At 46.1% G+C, this 25,125-nt stretch overlaps 1 protein-coding gene across 3 annotated transcripts in view; it reads right to left on the bottom strand.

Moving 5' to 3' along the window:
* Window positions 1-25,125, bottom strand: part of DHX32 (DEAH-box helicase 32 (putative)) — a 57,743-nt gene that overhangs the window by 6,895 nt on the left and 25,723 nt on the right. For all 3 annotated transcript variants that reach the window (XM_074232196.1, XM_074232194.1, XM_074232195.1), the window contains 5 exons: window positions 20,462-20,655; window positions 16,999-17,371; window positions 14,331-14,567; window positions 13,161-13,260; window positions 12,920-13,078 (listed from right to left, as the gene is read on the bottom strand). In XM_074232196.1, coding sequence (XP_074088297.1) covers window positions 12,920-13,078; window positions 13,161-13,260; window positions 14,331-14,567; window positions 16,999-17,371; window positions 20,462-20,580 — 988 coding nt within the window. In that variant the 5' untranslated portion in view covers window positions 20,581-20,655. The remainder of the gene's footprint in view (window positions 1-12,919; window positions 13,079-13,160; window positions 13,261-14,330; window positions 14,568-16,998; window positions 17,372-20,461; window positions 20,656-25,125) is intronic.

Below are 25,125 nucleotides of genomic sequence, written 5' to 3'. Positions count from 1 at the left end.
GTCAAGAATATCAAGAAAATCAATTTTAAAATGAGAAGGAAGACAGACGAGCACTTCCAGATTTCAAACTATATCACAAAATTATAATCATGAAAACAATCTTGTACTAGCTAAGAAATAGAATAATAGACTAGTGGAAGAGATAACATATATAATACATAACAGTACATGATCATAGTATTTTAGTGTTTGATAAATCCAAAGATCCAAATTTTGAGGCTAAGAACTCACCTTTGACAAAAATTGCTAGGAAAACTGGAAAGCAGTTTGGAAGAAATTAGGTATAGATCAATATCTTACAACATATACTAAGATAAGCTTAAAATAATCTAGACAAGGATGAAATCATGAGTGGAATAGAAAAGCAAAGAAAAAATTACCTGTCACATCTGTAGATAAGGGAGGAGTTTATGACCTAACAAGAGATAGGATCATAGAAAGAAAAATGCATAATTTTGATTATCTAGAATTAAAAAGTAACAAAATGAAATGTAGCCAAAATTGGAAGGAAAACAGTAAACTTAAAAAAAATGTTTAACATTTTCTCTGATAAAGGTCTTGTTTCTTAAATATGTAGGAAATTGAGACAAGTTTATAAAAATGTGAGCCATTCCCTAATAGATAAGCAATCACAGGATATAATCCAGCACTTTTTAAAGAAGTAATCAAAGCTATCAATAGTGACGGGAAATAATGTTCTAAAATTACTCATTAAAGAAATGCAAAGTAAAACAACTTTTGAGGTACCACCTCACACCTACCAGACTGAGCTAACACAATGAAAAAAGTAAATAATTTGCTGGAGAAGATGTGGAAAAATTGGACCACTCAGGTATCACTGGGGGAGTTATGAAAAGATTCAAACATTCTGGAGAACAATTTGTAACTATGCCCAAAGAGCTATAGAACTGTAACATACCCTTTGACCTAGAAATATCACTACTAGGTCTGTATCCCTCTTTGGTCAAAGAAAAAGGAAAAGGACCCACTTGTTCACAACTGTTGGTAGCAGCTCTTTTTGGGGTGGCCAAGAATTGGACATTGAGGGAATGCCCATCAATTGGGCAATGGCTGAACAAGTTGTATTATATGGATTGTGATGGAATCCTATTGGAGTGTAAGCAATGACGAGCAGACGTACATGAATTGAGGCAAAGTGAAGTGAACTGAACCAGTAGAACATCATACACAGTAACAGCCACATTGCTGATGATCAACTATGATAGACATAGCTCTTCTTAGCAATATAGTGATGATCTAAGACAATCCCAAAGGACCTATGATGAAAAATATTTCCTGCTTCCAGAGAAGACCTGTTAGTATCTCAATAAAGAGTGAAGTATACTATTTCCCACTTTCTTTCTTTTGCAACATGGCTAATATGGAAGTATATCTTGCATAACTTCATGTGTAAAATTGCTATCATAGTGGTCATCTTCTCAAAGGGGAGGGGAGAAGGAGGAAAATGTTACAAAATGAATGCTAAAAATTGTTTACATGTAATTGGGAAATAGTTAATGAAGCAAAAAAAAATATTTTTAAAAAAGCTGCCCCAGAGGACAGCCCTGGGAGCTGCCGCCTCCATGGAGTGTGCCATAGGGGCTTACCTTAAGGGATGCTCTGTGGGGCTCACCTGAAAACAGGTCTGGGATCTCACCTGGAGAAAGGAACCTGAGAAAATAGAAATGCTCTTTACAAGGACAATGGAGGGAAGATGGGGTCGTTGAACCTCTGTCAACTCAGGGTCTGATTTAGCAAAGTTCTAAAATGATGTGGAGACAGGCCTGGAGGCTCTTGGAACAAAAGGGAGAAGCAGCTGGAGGACACTAGCCCCCCTTCATCCCGGTCTTTGGTTCTCAGGCTCCACAGCAGCAGAACCTGTGACTCGGTTGGTTTTGTGGGAGAGCCAGCTGAGCATGGCACTGGGCAAAAGGCATCTTCTGGTAATTTGTTTCCTTCTGTGAAGGGCTGATTTCATCTCCATCCCATTCCTCTCTTAATCAATGCTGCAGCAGCCCGAGGATGGAGCAGGTCGATGCTGTTTAGAGAAGGCCCTGGAAGGGTTGGTGCTCTTGGGCATTGGGGTAGGGTCTTCTCAAGGGGCTCACCTGCCCAGGATGCCTCTGAACCAGGGGCCTTTTCCTTTGGGATAAGTGTTTGGACACTGAGAGGGGCATCATGCTGAGAATTTATGCCAGAAGCCACTCCAGAAAAGAGGGAGCCCAGAGCCAACAGCTGGGGGTGTCAGACGTTCCCGGATGCCATGTTGGGGGCAGCCTCCACAGGATCTGAGCTCCAGAGGGGGCTGCTCCCAGGGTGTGGCAAGATCCACCTCACTGCACAGCAAGAGCTAGTACTAAGAACTCTTCCCTCGAGAAGACAAGTTAACAAATGTAGATTACACCGTGAAAGGGCCATGACAGAGAGGGAGGAAAAACGTGTCTATGCCAACATTTCAAGCCTCCTTCCAAAGCTAGCCCCCAAAGCCCCTCTTTAAACCTAGCAGATTCACTAAAGAAGCCAGGTGATATTTCTCCTTAAATGAAAACCAGTGGCATCCAAGTCAGCTGAGTGTGGCCAACTGAAGCCTCCCATGGAAGCCTGCATGCAGGCAACCTGGGCATGAAAGGGCTTCACTGAAGGGGCAGCCAAGCATCGAGTGTCCTCGATAGCAGCTCCCTGAAAACTGCAGGTCTCTGCCACTGAGGCCAAGGTCCCTGCATTCCTTCCTCCCTGGAGGTCCTTGTCCACCGGGCCAGAGCTTCCCTCCCAAGTCATTCCTCTATCAGCTCTTTCCATCCACAACATCAATGGTTTTTCAGGAAAGGATGGCAATAAAAAAGTCCAGTGCATGTTGCCAGCTTGGCCTTATGATCGTATCTCCAAGGCTTTACATGTGTTATGGAGAAATAGTTCCTGTGAGTTCGTGTGGTTGGTTGCTGCTACTGAAGAAATCTATCAAAAGATGCAGGAATTAAAAAAAAAAGGTAAAAGTTTAGGATTTATTATGCTTAAACACAGGTTCAGGAGGTCAAAAAACAAACCTGACTGAAGGTTTTTTTTTTTTTTTGCAAGGCAATGGGGTTAAGTGGCTTGCCCAAGGCCACACAGCTAGGTCATTATTAAGGGTCTGAGGTCGGATTTGAACTCAGGTACTCCTGACTCTATCTACTGTGCCACCTAGCCACCCCTCTGATTGAAGTTTTTGACTAGACTTTATAGAGAGCATTGTTTAGAGATAGAGAAATATTTTGTCAACCATCCAGCGCCATCTATCACATGGACCTAGTCTACCAGTTTCTTTATCTCATGCTTCCATACAATTATGCTAAGTTAAAATAAATTAGTAAATAGACTAAATTGTAAAATTCTACAAATCTACATTTTATGGTCAAAAGATATGCAAAGGCAATTTACAGCTGAGGAAATCAAAGCAATCCACAGTCATATGAAAAATTGCTCTAAATCACTACTTACTAGAGAAATGCAAATTATAGCTTCTGAGATACCACCTTACACCTCTCAGACTGGCCAATATGACCAGAAAGGATAATGATCATGTCACAAGGGCTGTGGGAAATCTAGGAGGAGCTCTGAATTCATCCAGCCTTTCTGGAGAACAGTCTGGAAGCCAAAGGGCAACAAAAATGTGCATACCCTTTGATCCAGCAATACCACTACTGGGTCTATACCCTGAAGAGATGAAAAAGGGTAAAAAACACCAATTGTACAAAGTGGCAAAGAATTGGAGATTAAGTAAATGTCCTTCATTTGGGGAATGGCTTAACAAAACTATGGTCTATGTATGTCATGGAACACTATTGTTCTATTAGAAACCAGGAGGGATGGGAATTCAGGGAAGCCTGGAAGGATCTGCATGAACTGATGCTGAGTGAGATGAGCAGAACCAGAAGAACACTGTCCACCCTAACAGCAACATTGGGGCGATGATCAACCTTGATGGACTCGCTCATTCCATCAGTGCAACAATCAGGGACAATTTGGGGCTGTCTGCAATGGAGAATACCATCTGTATCCAGAGAAAGAACTGTGGAGTTTGAACAAGGACCAAAAACTATTACCTTTAATTTAGGTGGGAAAAAAAGATTGAGTCCTCCACAGGATCTCAGATCTGAGAGCCTTCTATGGGGGTGCCCAGGGTGACAGTACCATTTAAATATAACTACTAGTTATACCTAATCTACATTAAGAGAGATGTGTATGTCACTCCTCTGCTCCATAAAGCCCAGTGGCTCCCTATTGCCACCAGATCAAACACAAACTCAACTGTCTGGCATTTTGTGCCCTTTACAACCCAGATCCGATCTACATTTCTGGTCCTATGGTTTGTTCCCTTCACACAGTCTTTGGTCCTTCTGCACCTATGACTTTAATACCTTCGCACAGGCACAAGCATCAATTGTGAAGGGAAGCATTTCTGGATCTTCTCTCCTTCCAAGGCCTTCTTTGTCTTTATTCTGTGTGTGGCTGTGTGTACACATTCACCTTGGCTGCTTTAAAAGAGGCTCAGCTCTCTGAGGACAGCAGCTCTTTCCTTAGTCTGGATCCTCTATCACACTATAGCACAGTGTCAGGCACCCCAGTAATGTTTAATAAATTGACTGTCATTGGGAACTTAAATCTCACCTGGCTGTGGGAGTGGGAGAAACCTATATCATGAAACAATAGATTTAAATTTAAAATTAAATTAAAATTAATTTAAATTTTGATTTGATTGAATGATTATGAACAAAGACGGTGTCCATACATTTGCTTTTTATAGGAAAATTTGATTCTTGCATTGTTTCTATTTTTGTCAAAATTCTACAGGCCCTTCCTCAGTGATGGGGATGCAAAGGAAAAGTAAAGGGCAGTTCCTGCCTTTGAGAGGCTCCTTGTGAGAACACTGTCATCACCCCATTCATTTTATTTTTTCATTTGACCCCACAGTAAGGCACAAATGATGTCCTTCAGCACATCTCTTGGACCCTACACTTCCCTCACTTCCCTGTCATCAAGGTGACTTTCCACCTCGCTGGTGCCCTTTGAGACTGAGTGTCTGGGGCCTCTCTATTCCACATAGCTAGGGTCCTTTTCAGCCCTAGGGGTTTGTGTTTCCTCTTCCACAAACATTCTTTTTGGGAGATTTTCAAGACCAAATCTTTGTTTAATACCATTGCTTCAACAGCTAGGTTTTCTTTTTAGCCAGGTGAAGCTACCATTAACAGACTAGCAGGATCTGTCCAGAGCTGGAGTCTGGTCTCCCATCAGAGTTGCATGAGTACTGGTTTTATTCTGCTTTGTTCATCTTGCTGCCCCAGCTCCTCTAGCCTTCCTGGGTCTCAGGCAAGCTGGCTGGTTTTTCCCCTTGGGGGTTGAGGGAGGGCAGTTCTAAGGGGTCCACTAAGAAGTTCGGCTTAGGGCTTCATCCACTTCATGCATTCTGTTATGGAGGTTCGTGATACCAGTCTTCCCAGGGTTCTTCTAGCCTTCTCCTTCAGCCCCTTCACTATGGTTACCTGAAGGCGAAGGCTCAAGCTTCCTGTCACTAAAGTGGCTTCCTCCACGGAGTAGTTGACAACAAGTAACAAATTCTGGCCTGTGGACATGAGGCCCAATGAACATGGGCCAGGCGCAAGCCACTGGCCATTTCCCCGCCCTGTTCTATTTATGAGCATGTCTTGTCTAACTTTTGATGTAATCTGTATGCTCAAATGCTAACGAAGGGCTATCCGGTGGTTTACAAATGAGCAGACAGTCATCTTGTACCCTCACAAATTACATTTTTCATTCTGTTACAGAGTACTCTAAAAGACCCTGATTATTGGATGAAAATAAAGATGTTTTTATCAGGGATTCGTATGAATTCAATTAATGGCCTTTGGCCCAGTTATGCCAAGTCCATTTTCATCTGGTTCATGAATCCTGAAAAGGGTAACAAGTTTGCTGCATTTGCTTATTTCAGTTATAACTTGAATTAAATGCAGCAGCTGCAAAGCATGACCTGGTTTTTGCTTCCAAAATGATGAGTCAGAATTCATCTATACAGCATTTTTCTCCAACACAGCATAAAATGAGTACAACTGCTAGACAAAGTCCCACCAAACTCCTCCTGTGACAGCCCTGGTCGCCTAGTTATCCACTGTAATCTCTGATTTTTAGAAGGAAAATGCTGTAGGGTGGTGGTAGCCAGCCTCACCTTCTGTCCTCAAACTGTTTGGAGGTGGCTAAGGGAGCCCTTGCCTCTGGATCTCTGCAGGCAACAGGTGGTGGTCCTTCTTAGGAGCAATGGGTTTGGAAAGCCTTTTTAAAAACTCAGATTTCTATTTTGCCTAACTCTATGCCAATAAATTTGACGATCTAAGTGAAATGGGTGAATATTTACAAAAATATAAGCTGCCCAGGTTAAATGAAGAGGAGATTAAATACCTAAACAACCCTATCTCAGAAAAAGAAATTCAACAAGCCATCATTGAACCCCCTAAGGAAAAAATCCCCAGGGTCTGATGGAGTCACAAGTGAATTCTACTAAACATTTAAGGAACAAGTGGTTCCAATTCTATATAAACTCTTTGGAAAAATAGGGAAAGACGGAAATCTGCCTAACTCTTTCTATGACACCAACATGGAAGATTTAAAAACAGAGAAAGAAAATTATAGAACTATCTCCCTGATGAATATAGATGCAAAAATCTTAAATAAAATCTTAGCAAAACGAATACAAGTTATCACTAGGATAATACATTATGACCAAGTAGGATTTATTCCAGGAATGTAGGGTTGGTTCAATATTAGAAAAATTGTTAGTATAATTAATTGTATTAACAACAAACCTATCAGAAATTATATGATTATATCAATAGATGCTAAAAAAGCTTCTGATTTGTCAAAATACAACACCCATTCCTACTAAAAACACTAGAGAATGTAGGAATAAATGGATTGTTCCTTAGAATAATAAGCAGCATCTATTTGAAACCATCAACAAGCATTATATTCAATGGGGAGAGGCTAGAGGCATTCTCAGTAAGATCAGGGGTGAAACAAGGGTGCCCATTATCACCACTACTATTCAATATTGTATTAGAAATATTAGCCTTGGCAATTAGAGAAGGAAAACAAATTGAAGGAATTAGAATTGGAAAGGAAGAAACAAAACTCTCACTCTTTGCAGATGACATGATGGTCTACCTAGAGAATTCCAAGAAGTCATCCAAAAAACTACTGGAAACAATTAGCTATTTTAGCAAAGTTTCAGGATATAAAATAAACCCTCATAAATCCTCAACTTTTCTATATATGACTAGCAAGATACAGCAGGAAGAGCTAGAAAGAGAAATCCCATTCAAAGTAACCTCAGACAATATAAAATACCTGGGAGTCTACCTGCCGAGGCAGACTCAGAAACTTTTTGAAAACAATTACAAAACATTTTTCACATAAATAAAATCAGATTTAAATAACTGGACAAAGAGCAACTGCTCATGGATAGGGTTGAGCTAATATAATAAAAATGACAATTCTACCAAAACTAAACTATCTGTTTAGTGCTCTACCAATCAAAATTCCAAAAAAATTACTTTAATGAGTTAGAAAAAGTTGTAAGTAAATTCATATGGAGAAATAAAAAGTCAAGAATTTTCAGGGATTCAATGAAAAAAAAAGTGCAAAAGAAGGTGGCTTAGCCCTACCTGATCTAAAATTATATTATAAAGCACCAGTCATCAAAACTCTCTGGTATTGGCTAAGAAATAGAGTGGTGGATCAGTGGAATAGACTAGGTGCATTATCAGGAAACAATTATAGTAATCTGTTGTTTGACAAAAAAAACAAAAAAAGTTAGTATGGAAGAAACTTGGATTAGACCAATACCTCACACCCCATACCAAGATAAGATCCAAATGTATACAGATTTAGACATAAAAAACAATATTATAAGCAAATTAGAAGATCAAGGACTACTTTACCTGTCAGATCTATGGATCTGTAGTTTATGACTAAGGAAGAGATAGAAAAACATCACTAAAAACAAACTAGATGATTTCGATTACATTAAAAAGCTTTTGCACGGACAAAACCACTGTAACCAAGATCAAAAGAAATGTAGTAAACTAGGAAAGTTTTTGCAACTAGTATTTCTGACAAAGGACTCATTTCTAAACATACAGAGAACTGAGAAAAAAATTAGCCATTCCCTAATTGACAAATAGTCAAAGGATATGCAAAGGCAATTTACAGATGAGGAGATCAAAGCAATCTATAGTTATATGAAAAAATGCTCTAAACCACTACTTATTAGAGAAATGCAAATTAAAGCATCTCTGAGATACCACCTCATATCTCTGACTGGCCACTATGACCAGAAAGGATAATGATTATTGTTGGAAGGGTTGTGGGAAATCTGGGACCCTAATACATTGTTGATGGAGCTGTGAACTCATCCAACCTTTCTGGAGAACAGTCTGGAACTATGCCCAAGGGGAAAGAAAAATGTGCATACCCTTTGATCCAGCAATACCACTACTGGGCCTTTACCCTGAAGAGATGATGAAAAAGGGTAAAAGCATCACATGTACAAAAATATTCACAGCAGTCCTGTTTGTGGTGGCAAAGAATTGGAAATCAAGTAAATGTCCTTCTCTTGGGGAATGGCTTAGCAAACTGTGGTCTATGTATGTCATGGAACACTATTGTTCTATTAGAAACCAGGAGGGATGGGAATTCAGGGAAGCCTGGAAGGATCTGCATGAACTGATGCTGAGTGAGATGAGCAGAAACAGAACATTGTTCACCCTAACAGCAACATTGGGGCGATGATCAACCTGGATGCACTCGCTCATTCCATCAGTGCAACAATCAGGGACAATTTGGGGCTGTCTGCAATGGAGAATGCCATCTGTATCCAGAGAAAGTGGAGTTTGAACAAAGACCAAGGACTATTTCCTTTAATTTAGAAAAAAAAATCTGATATCTTGTTTCTGATCTTGCTATCTCCTATACTTTATGTCTCTTCCTTAAGGATATAATTTCTCTCTTATCACATTCAGTTTGGATCAATGTATATCATGGAAGCAATGTAAAGACTGGCAAATTGCCTTCTGAGGGAGGTAGGGGGAGGGAAGTAAGATTCGGGAAAAATTGTAAAACTCAAAATAAATAAAATCTTTAAAAAAAATTAAAAAAACCCCTCAGATTTCTTTGGGAGGGTAGAAGTCTAGCTAATGTGCCCAGGAGCCTGGGCCGACCAAATGGGCCACTGAAATGACAAAAAGCCAACCTCTCTGAGCTTCTATAAGCTCTTGAGTGGTTTTTTTTAAAGTTTTTGCAAGACAATGGGGTTAAGTGACTTGCCCAAGGCCACAGGACTGGGTAATTATTAAGTGTCTGAGGCCGGATTTGAACTCAGGTTCTCCTGACTCCTGGGCTGGTGCTATATCCACTACACCACCTAGCTGCCCCAGCTCTGAGTGTTTTTACAAAGTCAAGCAACAAAGACCATTTATATTATTTCCCTCAGGACTTTAGTCTCCATCTAACTTTCAAAGGGGGCAGTAGGAATGGATAGGAAGAGAGGGAAGGAAGGAGAAAGAGAGAGAGAGAGAGAAAACAGGAAAAAGCGTGAAAGGAGAGAGAGGAGGGGAGAAGAAAGGAAGAGGCAGAGACAGAGAGAACTAGATTAATTGTCCAAAGTTTGTGTAGAGTAGCACAGAGTATGATTTCACAGAATCTGAAGGAAGAAAAAGAAGCCACATGGCAATGATCAATGGCGCCTAACGACCAAGGACAATGTCAGACATGACAGTCAAAGTTCTAGCCCAAGGGAGGGACTGGCGGCCTCAGAGAGAGGCACTGAGAGGGCTGGGAGGCAGTGGAACCAGTGCCAGCCCTGGCTCCACCACCTAGGAGCTGGGTGACTGTGGGCTAGTCACTTCTCATCTGTAAGATGGGATACCTGTTCTGTGGAACCCAAGGGACTGTTATGAGGGCCAAATGAATGGCGATTTATGAATATTTTATGTCTGCTTGGATGTGAAAATGTTGGTGATGATTGTAGTTATTGGCATCGTCCAGGCTGGCATCCATGCACAGGTGAGTTAATAAACCTTCCCAAAATCCAGAGTTTACTTCCTGAGTAGGATCCCTCACCTGTGTCAAAGTTTAGAGGAGCTGCCCTCATAGAAGCATGAGGTCTTGGCATATCAAGAGGTCAGAAGTCCCCTCCATCTTGCTATCACATTCCCTGATCTTCCTCTCCTCTTGGGTTGAACCCACAGCCAGAGAACTCCGGGGTTCTTGGGCAAACATGGCATGGCCACCTTTTGGTTTTGTCCATTCTACCTCCCCTCCACCCTTCCTTCCGCAAACACAGTCTGGGCCCAGGCAAGGGAGGGAGGGAGGACCACAGGTTGGGTGGGATCAGCCCAGCACCCAGGACCATGCTTTCCTTTGAGAGTCCTCTCCCCAACTCCCATTGCTGGAAAGCATCAACCCTGGAATGTAGGCCTGGAGACCAGATAATGTCCCTCTATGGGTTGAGGAAAGGTGGTCCCCTGGTCCCAGTCTCCACGAGGCTCATCTCCCACTATGCTCTAGTACAGGCAGATGTTTGGTTTCAATGTGAACCTGGGCTGCTCCTGTTGACCTTGGAGAAGCAAGCTTCCCTGACCGTGTCCAGCTCTAATGACTCTTCTGGGGAAGGCCGGGACTAAACAGTCACCAACAAAACATCAGAACCAGGGGGCAGATACTGGAAACATACTGGGGAGTTGGAGGAGCTCGGGCAAGAATCCCAGTCTTGGCGGTCCAGCCTGCCACAACCTTGCTCTTATCAGTCAGTCCCTTTGTGGAGCAGATGGCTTTCTGTTACTGCACCATGACCCCTGGAGGCGGCAGTCAAGGCCTCCTCCATTCTCTCCTGGGAGCTCCCCAGAACCAGGTAAGACAATTCTGTGGATGTGAGCCAGCAGGTCTTCTCTCCTGAACTGATTCCTCTGAGATGAGGAGGGGAAAGGGGGAAGGTAGGGGATAGGAGGGGGAAACATTCCTGGGGAAGACTTTTCTCCCTTGGGAAGCTCTTCCCTGTTCTGTAACAGGCCTCAGGGACACAGGGGAATCCAAGATGGTGCTAGTGTGCTCTCTCAGAGGTGAGGAAGGCTTCCAGGGGGGCCCCGGAGCAGTGGAGGAGCCCCAGACCTGAGCCAGAGCAGGATTCAGCTCCCCACTTAGTCACTAATGGTGCAATCATGGGCAGGTCACATCCTGTTCATGAGGGTGGCCCAGAAAGCCTGGTAGACCCCAACCAACTGAACCTGTGTTTTTACCCTGGTTCTGCAGGGTGGGGGCAGAATTTGATGCCCTTTGGCCAGCCCCTCAGCTCTTGAGCCGCAAGGCTGGGCCTCGGGCTTCCCGGGACAGCTCTGTCCTCCTCTTGGCTGGCTACAACCGGGATGGCCACAAGGCCTTTGGGATGGGCACTGCCTGCCTCGCTTCTACCTCCCTCTGCAAGCACTTGGGCAGATGTTCCCCTCATCAAGGACAGTGCTCCAAAGTCTATCTTGGAAGGAAACTCTAGCCTGGGGACCTTTGCTTTGTGACCTGGCCCCTGGGGGGTCTTATCATCCCCTCCTCAGAAGGTCAGCTTTAAACACATAAAAGAAAGCACAAAAAATTACAAAGGAAAATTTATTCTGAAAAATAATCAGCAAAATCTTTTTTAAAAAAATTCATTAACTTTCAGGGAAGGACCCCAGCTCTAGAACATGACATGTGTCATTCACCGTTGGTACCAGGAAAATAGTTCAGAATTCAGGAAGAAAAAAGTAGCAAAGGGGCATAAAATTGATGGTTTTGCATTAAAGTCCATCTTCTGCTTCTATGTCTGCGGGGTGTCTTCTGGGAGACAGGTAACATTTCCCCACGTCACCACGTCAGCCCCTCCCCACTCTTCCTCATGACCAAACAAAGCACCAGCCAAGAGCCCCCGTGATTTGGGCCCAACGCACATGTTCCCTCTGTCCTTGGAGAGCTCGCTTCTCTCCCAGAGGGAGGGAGCTTCTTTGTGATCTGTCCACCCTGCCCGAGGCAGCTTGCTCTCCCACTGGTAGAACTATGGGGGCTAGTCTTTTGTCTGGGACTCCCACACACTGCAGAGACTCACTGGAGTCGGCCTGGGGAGCACTGCCCCCTCCCCAGGCCCTGAGCAGTCTTTTCTGAATCTTTTCTAAAAATCTGACAACTGTGCCCCCCACCCCCCAAAACACACAGGTTGATCATAGCCAGCCCTAACAATCCCCCCAAGCCCCTTCACAGCCCAACATTTTGCTGACTGGCACATTTGGGGGGGGTGGATTTTGACTCCATGCTCACTACTTCACGAATCAGCCCCTTGGCTAATCCAAGGGATGAATTGCCTTGCAAAGGGTGCACTGCAGCACCGGGTCTCCACAGTGAACTGACCTTCCAGGGCAGCAGCCCAGTGAGCACCATGGTCACCCCACCTGGAGAAGCCTTCTTGCCCAGCAGACATTCCCTGGGGCTGGACAAGGGGCAGGAGGGTCCTTCAGACCCATTGGGAAGCCAGTTCCTCTCTCTTCCCCCTTCAATGAGGCTGCTGGGAGCATGGCTGCCCACTCTGGGTGGTCTAACTCTGGCAGCCTTGGGCTGAGCTCCCGGGCCTGCCTTGCTCTCCCCACAGATGTTTTTCTTGGGAGTTCTGGGGGTTTCCAACCCATGAGCTCTCTGGAAGGGCCTGGGGCTCCTCACTGCACTCTCAGGACAGCAGAAATTCTCTCTCAAGGAAATCTGCCCAAATTCTCGTCACCAAACCTTCACCCCATGTTGGGACATGATGGAGGGGTGACGAGGCCCCCCCCATCTCCGCAGGATTTCTCCCTGGCCCCCTCGCCAGCGGAGCACCTACCTGGTCTGCTCAGGAAGTCACAATGGCTCAAGCCTGTGATATCGATCCGCTTCAGGAAAAGGACAAGACTGGTTAGGTTGGCCTCCTCTAGTTCTGGGGCCTTCAGTGGCTTCATATGTCTGTGGACAAACTCCTCAGAGTACAGACGGAACAGTTTGCCTGCAAGAAATCATAGCACTTGCCTCAGCTGCCTTAGCCCAGCCTTCTGCCCGGTGCTTGGTGGAGGGGGGTCCCCAGTTACCTGAGGGAGATGTGCCCAGGATCTGCTTGCGGGTGTTGGCCTGGCTTCTGCTGATGGGCTGCAGGACGAGGGAGCTGGCTCGGATTCGGGGCCTGTAGACCTAAGACCGGAGAGTGTCAGGTGAGGTAAGAGAGCGTGGGCCTTGATGGGCACCTCATGGAGCCAGAGAGGCTCACCAGGCTCTTCTAGGGCCTCCCTTGCCCACGGCATCTTACATCAACCTCGACACCTGATTCTTCCCAGCCCGGTCCTGGCCCATGGAGGGAGGCAGTGCCATGAATTGCAGGAGGTGAGCCAGGGATAAAAAGATAGTCCAGGGATTTTGTCACAATGCTCTGATGTGTAGCCTGGGAAGCTCCCAGACAACACCCTAAGACCCTCAGGTGCAGAGAAGAGGCCACTCTGTCTTGGAGAAGGGACTTTGCTTACCCAGGAGTCACCTACACCAATCAAAGAGTGGACCAAGCAGTGAGTTGGGGGGGGGGGGATGGGATTTTACATGAGAAGTTCTATCTCTGAGCTGATGTTCCTTTTATATTGTTTTTCCTGAGCCAAGGATTTACTCAATCACAATCATTCGGACTGAATTCAGAGAGCCAGTCCTCTCTCCCATTACTCTAGGCTGGGATGGTGGGGAGCCCTGCCGGGTGTCCTGAAGGGCCTCTTGCCTTCAGGAAGAGCCTCAACAAATGGAAGAACAGTGGCTTTTCCCCATAAGAACATGCCTGCATCCTCAAGTTGCTGCCATCCAAGGGGTCTCAGACCCAGCAAGGAGCCCCAGTTTTGTTTTCATTCTGGGAAGGGGGGAGAAACAAACAGCTAAGGCGAGGAGGGGATACCAGCCATGGCACGACCGAGGGTACAGATGGATTGGCAGATGTCTTTAGGGAAGATGCCGATGACATCACCAAAGTCATTGCAACCACCTTGTCTCCATGTTGCAGATGGCGCTGCCTGGGAAGTGGGGAATATACCTGGTTCATTATAAGCCATTTGTTAGCCAAGGCAAAAGCCCCTAGAAAAAAGAGGGTTGATATGCCCTGCAAATGGGCACCTGTCTTTTCTCTGGCAGTTTCTTCCTAGGCCATAAGAAGGCTCAGCTGCTGATGGGCCTGACCTTCCAGCCTTTCCCCATGGGCTCCCTTCCCTGGACCTGTAGCCGGAACTCACCTTTCTCCTCTCCAGCCCCACGTCAATCACAAACCGGATGGAGCCACACTGCAGCAGGGACTCTCCGGAGCTAGTCGTCAACACCACTTTTCTTTGGTAAACTTTTTCTAGGTCTTCATTTGGCTTGAACAAGAGGCATTTTTCTTTTGGATATAAAGGGACAACGTTCAGATGCCAAAGATCTGGGTTTAAGTTGGAGGCTTCTTGACAAACAATTTCCTGGACTTTTTCAATTTCCTAGAGTCAAAAAGAATGCAGTCCATGACCAAAAAAAATAGGTTCAATTCACCTATTGTCTTAACAAGCGCAATAACACTACAGCAGCCTCTAACACAGAGAGAAGAGAAAGCTCATGGATGGTACCACTTGAGTTCATCCATCCCAAGGATGGGAAGCCACTTCTGAGGGCAGCTTTGGCTGAGACCAGAATGGTCGGCAAACCAGAAGGCGTCATCTCCTCTAGTCTGAAGACTACCCTGCTTTGGCCTTTTTCTGAGCTGGCTCTTCCAGCCCCCCCCCCCCCCCCAATCAATAAACAGTCTTCTCCACCACCAGACCCCGGTGGAACTGAGACATGGGACAGTCCTTAGCATTTCTCTCTAGTAGGTTCTGGGAGCAGGGGCTCTATCTGGGTCACTTTGCAAAGGCCTTGGCTGGCCTAGTTAGGCATGAAAATGCCCCCCTTGGGCAAGCAGTGCTTTTTATAACCGATGCTATTCAAAGCAAGCATCACTTGGTTTTGGAAATGTATGAATGTTAAATACAGTTTGTGGATCAAGGGAAAAAAAAGAATTCTGTGCAAGAAATTAGGCAAATATACAAAATGCAAAATAGGTAGAAATTCCCAGGAAGAAAGAAAAATGTGTTCTTTTTTTTTAGGTTTGTGCAAGGCAAACAGGGTTAAGTGGCTTGCCCAAGGCCACACAGCTAGGTAATTAAGTGTCTGAGACCAGATTTGAACCCAGGTACTCCTGACTCCAGGGCCGGTGCTTTATCCACTACGCCACCTAGCCACCCCAATATGTCTTTTAAATGTAAGCTTTTCATTTTTTTAAAACTTATGTTTGCCACAATTTGTCTCTCCTTAAGGAGGTCAGAAAACTGCCCACTCCTGGAGGCCTCATTTGCTTCTTCATGAAGACTCTGTATACCAAGAGATTACCAAAGGAGAGCCCAGCATCCTCCACCCTTGCTCTGTCTCCTCCACAACCCTGCCACATCTGACAGACCAGGAGCCCAAGACCCAGAGATGGAGAGAGGGCCGTGGCCTGCAGCTCACAGGGACAGAGCTTTGGGCTCCTCCTCTCTCAGGTAGGTCTCCTTTGGGAGGCATCCTCAGCTCAGCAATACTACCATAACTGAGAGACTTAGCTTAGTAATGATGACTATGTCAAAGGGACTTTCAAGTTTGCAAAGTGCTGCACCTTTGATTCCTTTGATGTGAGAAGCAGGCCTCCTATTAAAAGCCGCCATTCTCCATTTTGCAGATGAGGAAACCGAGGCAGAAATTCCTTTCTCTACTTTCAATCCTGTCAGCTACACCGCCCAGCTGCCTGTTGTTGGGTGGTTGTTACATTTGTTAGGACCATGGATTTTTGATTCTCAGGTGGGAGTCCGGCCAGTCCCTTCATTCTCATAGAGGCAGCCTGGCACTCTGGGGCTTACAGCAGATACTTCACAAGAACTCCTATTTATAAAGTGCAGGCGCTGGGCCTTACTAAGGGGATCTCACTTGATCCACACAAAAAACCTTGGGCGGAGCTACTGCTATTATTACGCCCATTCTACAGATGAGGAAACTGAGGCAAACAGAGGTGAAGTGACTTGTCCAGGGTCCCACAGCTAGGATGTGTCTCAGGTTTGCCTGACTCTGGCCCAGCTCTCTATATGTCCTGTCAAGTTTCTGATATTGAAAAAAGATGGAAAATGTCACAGAAACTGGGTGAGAAGTTCTCTGTGAAGAGATGAAGCTACTCTCCTGGGGCATGCTGTCTCAGCAATGATAAAGAAGGATTAATTACCAAATTAACCCACCCACGATGGACCTCAGAGTACATCCTGGTGCTTTTAAAATGTTCAATCATTTTTCAAATGAACACTCTGTGGGTCCTGGGATCCATTCAGTACCCTTTCTGTCTGCTGGTCATGTAGGTCCTCCACCATGATCTCACCTGGAGGGGCCTGGCTCTTTTTGTCCTATGCTTTGGGTCCCTGTGGCCATGCGGCCCTCTGGTGCAGGGGTGGGGGGCCCCAGGGCTCTTGGGGGTGGGGGGGGGTGGGTAGAACTTTATTTGGTCTGACTCAATCACCATCTCCTCCTCCAAGGGGTATTCATTCCACCCAGAAACAATGCAAGGTAGGTCTGCCCTGCTTCCTAAAAGCTTCTAGCACTTTCCTTAGACTATTACTGAGGATTCTTTGAGGACATTTGGATCCCGGGTCATGCCGCTGGCAACCCTACCTCAGGCTCATTTTCACTGACTACTTTTGAACCTCCCCCCATTCTTGGTTGGTAGCAAGAACTCAGACCTGGGTCGGCTCTTGGAGGCATCCAGCTTCTCCCTCTTAATCAAGGGAGGCACAGCCCAATTCCTTAGGGCTTCTCAGAATGGGGCTCCTTGCTAGAGGTCCCCAAGCTAAGGGGGGGTCCAGGCTAAGGAGTACTTACTTGCTCACAGGTCAAAAAGACCACAATGTCGCCCTTCTCCCCGGTGTGATGGATTTCAAAGATGAGTTGGATAACAGACACCAGGTGGTCTTTGGGGGCCACACAAAGATGGACCACCTCTACAGGGAACTCATTTCTCACTTCAATGATAGGCACGTTTTCATAGTAAGAACTGAGATTGCCAGCCAGGGAAGGAGAGGTGAGAATCACAAGTTTCAGTTCAGGCCTTGCCTGTAAAACGTCCTTCAAAAGGCCTAGTAGGATGTCCGTTGAGATGCTCCTTTCATGCACGTCATCCAGGATGATGACTCCATAGCACCCCAGGAAAGGAATCGACATCATTTCTCTTTGTAAGATCTCATCTGTACAGTACCTGAGCAGAGGAAACAACAGTGAGCCAGGTGCAGGTCCACACTCCCCTCCTTGCTGAGGGGGTCGAGTCAAAGGCAAAGCTTTCAAACTCAGGGTCCCTCCAGCATCAATGTCCTTCTCCCAAGGCTATTTAGCAGGCTCAGAGGCCAAACGACCTTGTCAACTCAAGTTTCCCCTCCACTGTACTTGAGTAGGGCTAGTCTGTATTTAGGGTCTGTTGGGCCCTAGTCCCATGCTAACTCATGTCTCTGAATAAACGGTCAGGGATATATCCTCTATGCTAGGATTTGTTGGCATCACTCATCCTCCCAGTCCTAGGGAATTGAATGACTGAGTGGGAAGGAGTGTCCTTTTAACCCAAGAATTCACTTTGTGGCTCTAAGTTTGTTGAGTAAACCCATGGAGCCATGGAAGACCCCTCAGAAACTCATCTCTGGAGTGTCTGGACACAATGCCCTTTACTGTTATTTCAGCTTTAGAAAGGCTGTGTGGTAGAAGAGCCCCGCCTAAGTCCAGCAAGACTTGGGTTCAAATCCCACCTGGGAGACAGAACCATACTTGACCTTGCCTGGGCAACTAACTTCCTAGCTCTTTGCTTGATGAAGCTCCTGAGATGCTTAGGGTCAAGGATGCTGCTGACCCGAACTGAGGAGGGGGCTCTCCTCACCTGGGAGGCCCATTCCTCATCTGCAAAGTGAACTTGTTTTCTTGCTTTTTTTTTTAAACTCTATATAATTATCCATGTCAGTGGACAAAGTAAACTGAAAGCTTAGAGAAACCTGGCCAATTCAGAGAATGAAACCAAAGCCAAGAGTCCTGAAGCAGGGGCGCTTTACAGATGACCCCCACTAGCTCATCAGAATCTCTCAGGAATGGAGAGGAGAGGGAGGAGGAGGGGAGGGCTGGCAGCTCGCATAGTTCCTGGCTCGAAGGGCCCTTGGCCTGGCTAGGCACAGGACAGGCACTCACCATCCTTTGATGGATCCCTGCCTAAGATCAGAGGGTCGTCGGGGACCCTAAGAGATGATCTCCTTGTTTTACAGAGAAGAGCCTGAGGCAGCCCCCAGGCTTGCCAGAGCACTGCTTGGCTACACCATCTGCTGCTCAGATCCCCCCTTCCCCCTGTTATTCCTCACAGTTAAAGGGGCACACAACCACTGCATCTGCTTGGGCCGCTGCCTCCTTTCTGTTACTTTACAAATCCCTCCTTTAATGGACTTTGTTTCATTGATCTTCTTAATCAACAAATAACCATTTTGATTTTGTCTTCTAATTTAACTGTCTTCTCAATTATTCACATCTGGCAACCTCCAAAGCCTCTGCCCTGTTCTCTATTATCTGCACGTTGGAGAGGAGGCTCCTCGGTGGACTGGCAGGAGAAACCAAGGCGGGGCAGCTGGCAATGCCACAGAGCAAGGGCCAAGGCAGAATCTGCCACTTGGGCTCCAGCAGGCAAGCAGACAAGTAGAAAAGCAGTTGTAGCCACCATCCTGCTCTGCTCACCTGTCAGCCCCATTAACTTAAGGTTGCAAACCTGGGAAATTTTAAGTTATGTATTCTAAAAGAAAGGGAATCTTGGGAGGGGGAGAGGAGGAAGCTCCCTCTTGCAATGCAGGACACAATGTGACTTTCCCACCCTCCTCCCTAGCACATCAAACCAAGTGACTTAGTTACCAACACCTTTCTCCCAACCATCTCCAAGCAAGGTGTGAGAAGCCCTCCCCCTCTGGCCCCACCTGTCCTTTCTGCCCTCCCTCCATAGCAATCCTGGGGGTGCTGTGAGGGACTCAAGAGTTGGGATGGGGGAGCTCCTGGGTCTTCCTGATCACTGTCCTCATCATCCAGAGCAGTGCAGGGAGCTGGGAAGGAAGGCCTGCACCTGAGGCCCATCTCTGACACTGGTGATAGATCTTGCTTTCAGCCCATCAGCTGGGCCAGATTTGGGGCCAGGCCCTGGGCAGGATTGGGGGGGGGACATCCAGAACTGGAGGCTCTCCAGAGCTGCCCCAAGTCCTGTCTTTGGTCAGGCCCCATACACGTGCTGTCAGTGTGACTGGCTGCAGAGCTGATCTGAGCCTGGGGGGGGGTCACTGGCTCAGGGCTGAAAGGGACCACAAGGGAGCTTGGGAGCCCGGGTCCAGGGACCTCCAAGCCCACCATGCTTTTGGCGAAAAGGTGACATTTCTGTTGTTCAGGTGAGTGGAAGGGCCTCCAGTCTTAATTTTTTAAACTTTGGAAGGATCTCAGGACATGTGACCTTAAGCCTCCTTTTACAGGCCCCAAAGCAGGGCCTTGCCACACACACACACACACACACACACACACACACACACACACACAGAGACATCTCTGTGTGGCTCTCTCTGCAGACAGCCCTCGATGATGTAAATGCGGGAATCTCATCATGGGGGGGCCCAGATCAGCAGCCCCAGGAGGACTCAGGCTGCCCCTTCCATTTTTAGCTTCTTACGGCTGGGGCCTGGTGTCCCCCAATCCAATGGAAGTTCTCGGGGTACCCCCTTCCCAGGGCCTGGCCCTAAATCTGACCCAGCTGAAGGGGTGAAAACAAGATCTAGCAAAACCCCAATCTGTCTCCCCAAATGAAGTTCAATGAGGGGGATTTTAAGCAGAAACCAATCCTGGAGCCCTAGAGAGGAGGGTGAGGCAGTCAGAGGAACCTAGCCGAGCAGCCTTGCCCTGGTCTCTCCGGGGTCCTTGGAGCACTTCTGAGCATGGGGATGGACTCGGGCTGTATGGAGGTGGTCTGTGGCAGCCCCCACACACCAAGGGCAGAAAGGCTCTCCAGGAGGCATCCCAATCATCCAGTCACCCACAGGCTTTCCAAGTGGCCAAGAGAGAATGGGAAGGAGCAGGCAGAGATTCAGAGAAGAATCTGTGGTTGGCTTTGAGGGTCCTAGTGAGACAGTGGTGGAGCACGTGCGTGCACGTGTGTATGTGGACATGTGTGTGTGTGTGTGTGTGTGTGTGTGTGTGTGTGTGTCTGTGTGTGTCTGTGTGCCTCAGAGTTCCTGACACCAGAAGCAGTGGAAGCAGTGGTGAGCTCCAGGGAGAAAAAGCAAGGTCCACAAACCTCAGGATGGTTTCCCCGGTGCAGCAGTTCTCCAGAGGGATGATGTAGCCAACCTCCTGGCCCAGGACCACGTCCATCTCATCTGCTACACGCAGGGCGAGCTGGACCGCATTCTGCATGTGCACCTGCGTACACACCACACCCCCATGCTGGTAGCGGGTGGAGAGGCAGTACTCAGCACACCACTGTGGCACCTGGGGGACAGGACACAGGGCCATCATGTCACCCATGTAACTCAACTGTGAGACAAACAGGGGTTGGGTAAGCGGGTCCAGAAGCAGCAGCCACAGTGCCAGGGATGGTGGACCACCCAGCTGTCCTGGCATTAAACGGGCAGGATCTCCAAGGGGCTGTGGGCCCAACTTAACAGCCCCCAGGTGGCCCTCAGCCACTGCTGGGGCCACCCACTCGGACACACGGAGCAAGACCGATGTCTGCCTGGAGAGAGATTTCTGAATGACCACCAAGGGTGGGGAAAGAGGCCATAGTGAAGGCCAAGGGGAGCCCCTGTTGATTGTTTTCTATCAGGACAGGTCCCTGCCAGCTGCATGTTGCAGAAACAAGGGGTCCGACTCTGCAGGGACAGTGCAGAGAGAGGCAGAGAGAGGGCAGACAAGTTCCCTGGGCTCCTCCACCTGTTCAGTTCTATCACTATGGGTCAGGATCCTGTGAAAAACAAGGCCCCGGGAGGGTATGGAGACAGGGAACTTCCTCTCTATGGGAGGCAGTCACACTGGAACAGGGTGAGGCAGTGTAGGGGCAAGGGTGATCTCAGTCAAAGGTGGAGAGTTCTGGGCAGGCTTCAGAGGGTTTTGAAAGAGAGAGGAGAGGGAAGGAGGGGATGCCGGGCACCTGGGAAAGCCTGTGCTGCCCAGACCCAGAGATGGAGTGTGCGAGTTTGGGATCTTGCACTCATGGAAGTAGAGGCTGCTGAAGGGAGTTCTGGGATACCACACTGGAGGCAGCCTGGGGAGGCTCTTCCAGGATAGACCAAGAATTTACATTTGATCCTGAATTCCAGTCACTTAGTCTTTGAAGTGCCAATCACTGAGCTCTGTCCTCAAGGAGCTTACAATGGAATGGGGGGAAAGTGCAGACCCAGCCTCATGCTCCCCTCTCTCTGGCCCTCCATCAGAGGGAGGAGGGAAGGGCCGCAGTGGTGTGCCAAGTACTGCCTCTCCACCCACTACCACAGGCGGAGTGACACAGCAACAAGAGATTTCAAGAGAAGACAAAAGGGAATCACTGCAGGTTCCCAGCATGGGGATGAGGTCATCAGACCACTGCCCTCGGACGATGATTTTTGTGAAGGATGGACAAGAGAGAATGAGACTGAAGGCAGGGAGAGCCCTGGCAAATCTGCCCCACCACCTGGAACAGTGAAGCTTTGGGGCAGCCCTGCTGCTCCAGGCCATGATCGATGCCTCAGGAGTCAAAGCTCAGATGGTCAGAGTTTGGTATTTCTGGAATTACAAGGGGCATTGCTTCAATGGATCCTTGAAACAATCCTGACCATTATCCAAGAGTCAGGCAGCTGGTGCCCTTCGCCTTGATGCCTGGCAGCTGTCCTCCTGGTCTTTCACAACCAGAGAGTCAGAGGCACACCTGGGGTTTTGGCTAGCAATGCTCCTGGCATCTCTAGCCACCCCCCCAACCAATGGGCAGGCCAGTGACAAGAGTTGACATGGTTGCCCCTTCAGTCACTTTGGGGGCAATAGGAAATTCTGTGCCAGCTGCTTTCATACAGCCTATCAGGGCAAGAAGAGGTCCCAGATCTCTAATAGAGGACCATGACCAACTAGCAGTTCTGGGTCAAAGGTGCAGGGAAGATTGTAGAAAGGACTGTGTTGAAGGGTAGAGTTCCAGGGGAGGAATGTCACCAGCCTTATGTTGTAGACTGAGCAACAGAAGTGAGTTCGGAAGCAAACAGCAATTGGGTAGCCCTGACTCTAAAAAAGGAGATCTCAGCACCATATTCCAGTCCAGTCTGGAGCCTTCTAGGTAATAACCAGGGCAGGAATCTCAGAACAAAGGGAAGTTGCTGAACTTGCCCTGTGGTACCAGTAGAACCTTTCAGTTGGTCTGGCTGAGTGGTAATTGTCCACTGGCATTTTCAATTGGGGCAAGACAATAGAAGCGTGGAACTGACCCCAACCCAGGTTAGGATCTTGTAGAGCTCAGACTAGGAAGGCAATGACCACATTTTGAGCTAGATGTTCCCACTTGGGAGCAATGAAAGCTGGCAGGTCCTTAACCCACGATGTTCCTAAGATCCTAGAATGAGACAATACTTAAGACCCAAATACAACAGTAAAAGAATCTAAGAGGAAAAGAGTTCAGCTGAGATATTCCCCACAGAGCCTGGCTTTGGAAGTAGACTAGAAGAATGAGCAATCTACAATAGAAAGGAATTCTATAATAAAGAACTGCTTTGGCAACAGGGATGCTCAGAATCTAGAAGAAGAGAATAACTCAGGGCGGCTAGGTGGCCTAGTGGATAAAGCACCGGCCCTGGAGTCAGGAGTACCTGGGTTCAAATCCGGTCTCAGACACTTAATAATTACCTAGCTGTGTGGCCTCGGGCAAGCCACTTAACCCCGGTTGCCTTGCAAAAACCTAAAAAAAAAAAAAAACACAACAAAAACAGAGAGAGAGAATAACTCAACCTATCCATAAGCAAAGCCGCAAAGAAAAACAAAGCAAGGACACAAGTCCTGGAAGAGATAAAGCCGAAGTTTCTTTCTTAAAAAAGGAAAAGTGCCAAATATAATTTGAAAAACAAATGAGATAAAAAAAAATTTTAGAAAAGAATTAAGAACCATGGGGAAAAAAAGATTTGGAAAGAAAATTAACAGCTTGAAACAAGAGTTTCAGAATCTTATACAAAGAAAAACCTCTCTTAAAAATTAGAATTAACCAAATAAAAGCTAATGATACCAGGAAATAAGGTCTATTAGAACAAGGGCAAAAGATTGAAAAAAAAATAGAAGAAAATATAAGCTCTCTCACAGAAAAAAAATCAAACAAAACAACAAACCAATCTGGAAAATAGATGAAGAGAGAAAATTTTAAGAATCATTAGATTATCTGGACTAGCTATTTATCAAAAAAGATCCTAAAGATCAGATTTCAAGAAATCAGAAAAGGAAACTGTCCACATCTCTTAGTGTCAGAGGGCTAATCAGAAATAGGAAGAATACATCAGTCCCCTGAAAGACTCACAGTGAAACTCCTAGAAATACAGCTAAAATCCGAAGTTTCTGGATTAAAGAATCCAAGCATAGAGAAGTCAATCAAAATCACATAAGAATTAGCATCTATTGCTATAAATGAGAGTTTGGAATAATACTCCAGATGGGGGCAGGGGAGAAAGAGACGGAATATGTATATACATATAATCTCTATCTAGGTATAAAATGTGCCCACAATGATCCAGGCACCATACATTATCTCACAACAACCCTGAGAGGTAAGTGCTATTAATTCCATTTTATAGTTGAAGAAACTGAGGTAAAGAGGTTAAGTGACTTGCCCAGAGGTATACAGCTAGTAAAGGTCTGAGATCCAAACTCAGAACTTGCTGAGTTAAGGATGCTCTATTCACTATGCTGCAAAGAATACAGGCTTACAGCCAAGAATAACTTACCCAGCAAAACGAAGTAGAATCCTAGAGGGGGAAAATGGATCTTTAATGAAATGGGGGACTTCTAAGCAAGCTGAGTAGAAACTTAAATAAAAAATCCAGAAGGGAAAAATAAAAAGGTCACTATGAGTAAGCAACCATAAGGGACTGAACAAGGATAAACTGTTTATATTCAAATATGAGGAAATGATACATGCATCCCCTAAGAATTCTATTATTATCAAGGATCACTTCTGGGAGACGGATCAGAGGGTCTGTGAGTGGATCGATTATGCTATGAAGACCTTAAAAGAAGAATGGGAAGGAAGAAGAGGAATAAGAAAGATGAAAAAAATGGTACACTTAATTGGGGTACACAAGTAAAAATTTATCCAAACAAGAAGGGAAGGGTAGAAAGGAGTTAGTGACAATCGAACCTCACTCTCATTTGAACTGGTTCTAGGAGGAGAGAAAACCTCCACTCAGAGTTGCATAAGAAACAGATTAAATGCAATTGGGAAACAGGAGGGAAAAAAAAGAATTAGAGGGAAAGTAGGTTTAGGGAGGAATTAGTCTCAATCCTCCTTCAAAAGGGGAGCAGGAAACAAAGAGAAGCCAAAGTAAAATAAAACTAACTGGAGAGAAGAGCAGGTGAATATGTACATGAACTTAGCCATCGAAAAATAGCAGATGCAATTAAAAGAGGGAATAAGGAAAGGGAACAGATATTAATTATGCACTTGACTCATGGTTTGTATAAATATATCCTCATTTTACATTTGAAGAAACTAAGGCTGAGAGAAGTTAAATGACTGGCTCAGGATCACAAAGCTAGGAAGGGTATGAGGTTGGATTTGAACTCCAATCTTCCTAATTACCAGACCAATGACATAAAGAATAAACTATAGTTAGATGAGAAGAATCAAAAACAATGAATTAACAGTAATAATACAAACACATATATTATAGCATCTAAACACATAAAGATAAGGTTAAATGAGTTACTGGGAGAGACAGCAAAATTATAAAAGTGAGTGAAATA

Source organism: Macrotis lagotis, chromosome 4 (assembly GCF_037893015.1).
Source record: "Macrotis lagotis isolate mMagLag1 chromosome 4, bilby.v1.9.chrom.fasta, whole genome shotgun sequence".
Classification (NCBI taxonomy): Eukaryota; Metazoa; Chordata; class Mammalia; order Peramelemorphia; family Peramelidae; genus Macrotis; species Macrotis lagotis.
This window is presented reverse-complemented; position numbering and strand designations above follow the sequence as displayed.